Source organism: Symsagittifera roscoffensis, chromosome 1 (genome assembly GCF_963678635.1).
Source record: "Symsagittifera roscoffensis chromosome 1, txSymRosc1.1, whole genome shotgun sequence".
NCBI classification, from domain to species: Eukaryota; Metazoa; Xenacoelomorpha; order Acoela; family Convolutidae; genus Symsagittifera; species Symsagittifera roscoffensis.
This window is the reverse complement of record NC_087062.1, coordinates 53,357,542-53,361,431: the sequence shown is the minus strand read 5'-3', so window position 1 is coordinate 53,361,431 and position 3,890 is coordinate 53,357,542. Positions and strand designations below refer to the sequence as shown.

General features: G+C 39.4%; 1 protein-coding gene across 1 annotated transcript; it reads right to left on the bottom strand.

The window, feature by feature from the left end:
• Positions 1-315: 315 nt before the first annotated feature.
• LOC134856798 (UDP-glycosyltransferase UGT4-like) lies at positions 316-3,384 on the bottom strand. Its single transcript, XM_063873077.1, has 4 exons — positions 2,803-3,384; positions 2,132-2,536; positions 1,568-1,904; positions 316-874 (listed from the first exon to the last, which is right to left on the bottom strand). The coding sequence occupies exons 1-4, from the start codon at positions 3,125-3,127 to the stop codon at positions 379-381; spliced, it is 1,563 nt and encodes a 520-aa protein (XP_063729147.1). The 5' UTR covers positions 3,128-3,384; the 3' UTR covers positions 316-378.
• Positions 3,385-3,890: the final 506 nt, after the last annotated feature.

The following is a 3,890-nucleotide window of genomic DNA, read 5'->3' as shown; positions in this document are numbered from 1 at the left end:
GAAAGTTTGCTTAAATTTTTTAACCTTGAGAACCTAAAACAAGCCAATAGCCTGCAATGCATTTTGTCTTTTGATATTCAATTTATCATTAGCGTAGTGCTATCGAGAATTTGAGCTCTTGGACGGGGTTTTAAAAAATTTAATTAAGTTTTTGGACATTAACTAATTGAGTGGTGATTTCTGCAGTCCTTTTTGTCGGGGAGTAAAATGAGATCTTTTTGACGGCACCTGCTTTAGAGAGTGGACAAAAAAGAACAATTTGGCTTTATAACTTTGCAAGACTCCATAATGTATGAGGAACTAATAATTTCTCCATCAATTTATATTTTGAATTATTTACTAAGAATAAATATGTTTAGCTGTTAGAGTAAAAATCTCTCAATTAGTTTTTGGCTTTTTGAGTTCTTGCTCTGAGAAAAAGAGCCAGTCGATTAATCTCACGGCAAGAAGCATGACTAGTTTGATTAAGTAAAGTAGAATGGTCAGAGCTGCAATCAGCACCATCAGCACATGTGTCAGAGCTTGATTCCACGACCAAATTAAACTCTCCGAAGGATCAAACTTGGAAGAACCTCCTTTCGAAATCAATGAGTCAACCAAGTTCTCCAACTTCTGAACCGACTCCCTGGACATTTGTTTGTATACATTTTGTACATTTTTTGTGTATTGATTCAAGTTTCTGTGCAGTTTTTCGATCCCTTCTCTTAAAGATGGTTCGTTTGGAGTTCGGCCAATTTCTAAGCCTAAACCGGCACTGGCAACCCGAGCCGAGAGGTAGAATTGATCTCTGCCTTGGGGTGCTCCCAAGAAAGCAACACCGGCAGATAAACCCTCTATGACTGAGCTAATGCCACAATGCGAAAGAAACGCTCGCCTAAAACGCCAAAAGGAAAAATTATACTCAGCAGTTATTTGATGGTAGTTCTTGACAGGTCTTATTGTCAGCTCTAACTTCTTTCATTATACGCTTTTTCAAAGTGAGTGAGCACAGGGGCGGATTAAGGGGGGGGGGGTGGGGGGCGTTTGCTTCTTTTTTCAGGGATTCGATCCTCTGCCGACCCAAAGGGTCCCCTTTGGTACTTTTTAAGAAATCCATTTTTGGCCGACAGACCCTTAAATTTTTCTAAAAGCTCCTTTGGCGCTAATATATACTAACTTTGAGGGGGAGCGCGCGCCAAAAAAACGCGATTTTTTTTTGTCAAAACTTTCCAAAAAGTGCCCAAAAACGGTTTTTTGACCTGTTTTTCAAAAATTTGTCTGCCGCGCTGAAAATTTGGCCAAAACAGCGTCTATTTAGTGCTTTAGGAGAGCTCGGAAAATTAATCGACCTAAAAAAAAATGTCGTTTTGAAAATCCGCCCCCCTCGAGAAAACCCTACCTAGATCCGCCCCTGAGTGAGCACACTAAAATTTTTTAAAAAGATCTATGAAAATCAATTTAAAAATAGTGGATCTACTTTTTCAAACAAAGACAACTTCTGCAAAAGAACCTTTGCGCTAAGAAAGCTCTGAAGTTTCAGATATAAATCAAACTGATTCAATAAGTTGATTGTTTTAATTTTACTTACACTTTTTCGTGTTTGAGAACGAACTTTTGAGGTACTTTTTTCAGAATGATCATTTTCGTTCTGTCTTTAATGGGATGACGTGTTGTGCTGTACTTTCTATGAGACCACACGACATTGAAGAGCTCCTGGGACTCGAGAAAGTTCTTGACACGCTCAAATGTTTGGTCTGAGAAGACGAAGTAGGTTCCCATTGATACATAAAGCACTGGCTTTGGGCTTTGCTCGAGGAAGTCTTTCAACTCATCTGGCACTCGCATTGTTTCGGGGGGAGATGGCAGGAGTCCAGTGAGTGTGAACTTGTTCGGAGGTACATCGAACATCTGAGAGATGGGTTCGCCTATAACAAGCGTGAATACGGGGATATTGATAGCATTTAACTCCGCGCTAGGGTCTTAACTGAATTTTGTTTCATGGCTAAAAAGAGCCTAAATTTTTCATTTTTTCAATGATAGAAAACCCGCATAGCTAGTGGTGGCGAATACAGATGGCTTTAAATTCACTCGAAACTTTGTTAAGTCCAATGATCTTTGCAATAAAGATTTTAAATTGGTATGCAACGCTCACCGACAGCTGAAAACGAAGGAAACGAACTAATGACATGTTCATAGTTGTCATAGGAGTCGTTGAGACCCATTTCGCGTCTAATCTTCTCAAACACAGCTGCACCAGGTTTGCAAAAGTAGTCGGATAACAAAATCTCAACGCTGAAAAAAACTGTCGCGACCAATCTCTGAATAAACATAGGGGTCGTTTTGGGGTCTACATGTTGGAAGGCACCAACTGAAATATCTGAACCTCCTAGCCACGTGACAATGTGGGATATCCCAGGTGTGTAGTGAAACAGAAGGGGGATATTTTGTGTTTCAGCAACAATTGAAGCTCCGACGCTGAAGGACTCCGCGATGATCAGATCAGGTTTGTCTTCTTTAGCCAATGACTGCATGGCTCTATACGGGTGAATCACTGATCCTAAGGCGTATAACAACTCACATTGAATGTTTTTCATTCTAGCTTTGCTTCTCAAAGATTTCACCCAAAATTCAAATTGGGAAGTTTCATAATTCAAATGAAGTGCTTTCAGCCGAGCGCTAAGCAAAATGTCTCAAAGCAAAACAGTTCAATCCGGTGGAAGATATTTTTCGAGAGTTGTCAGGGTTTTGAGTTTTAAACACAAGCCCATAAATTGGGGATTCTATTGTCTGTCCAAAGCGAAGCGCTTATATTCAAACACTAACCGACGGTGATGTTTTCGTAGTATTCAGCTGTTGAAATACTGGTGTCGTAGTTCGGATGCAACCACAAACCCGAGTCATGGTGAACGACATCGGATCCCAGATTCTCCACTGTCTTCTTGCACTCGGACCCCGTTACAAAGGTGACTCGGTACTTTCCCGCTGTCGTCTTGCGAAGCAGCGCATAGGCGGTAGGAATGACTATATACAAGTGAGAATCACATCCTGATACGATAGCAACGTGTTTGCTTATTTGCGTCTTAACTTCGTTAGAAGACACCAAAGCTGAAAGTGCCAACAGTACAGAAACGAGGACAAAATGTCGCATTTTAGGAGGTGCTCGAAATTTATCAAAATTAAACTAGTCCAATCTACTAGTCCTCAATGAATTTTTTTTCTGGCATGGAAACAAGCCTTTCAGATAATTATTTGGAAATATCAACCCTTGTTGATTAGTCAAATATGAGAGAGCACAATCACTACAAAACCTGGCTAACAAACGGTTCAACAGTACAAATTAGGCTACTCAAGCTATCAATAAAAGAGTTTGCACCCAGTTTGATGTTCGCCAAATAGTTCAAGTGTTCCAAAGTCCGATTTCTTTACTTTTCAATTGCAACTCTGCAGTTTGCCAAGTTACTATAATTTGAACCAGAATTTGCAAAAAGCACAATATTAACTTCAATCTATATCCACTATATCATACCCGGGTCGAGATCCACGACTTAAAAAAAAGACCAGCGCAACCCAAGATTAATTCGGAGATCGTATCGTATAATAATTCTGAGATCGTAAAAGAATGGAAAACAAAAAACTAAAAGAAACAGAAAAAAAATCTACGAATTTTTTTGGAGACATGAATCATAATCCAGTTAGACTATAATTCATGTCTCCAAAAAATTGTTTAGATTCTTTCTGTTTCTTGTAATTTTTTTGTTTTCTATTCTTTTACGATCTCAGAACTATTATAAGATACGGTCTCCGAACTATTATAAATTTGAAGTAAAAAAGAACGCGGCATCGTGGATCGAGAAGTACTGACGACCCAAAACACTGACAGTGATTAGGCAGACTAATCAACTAGTGGGTGG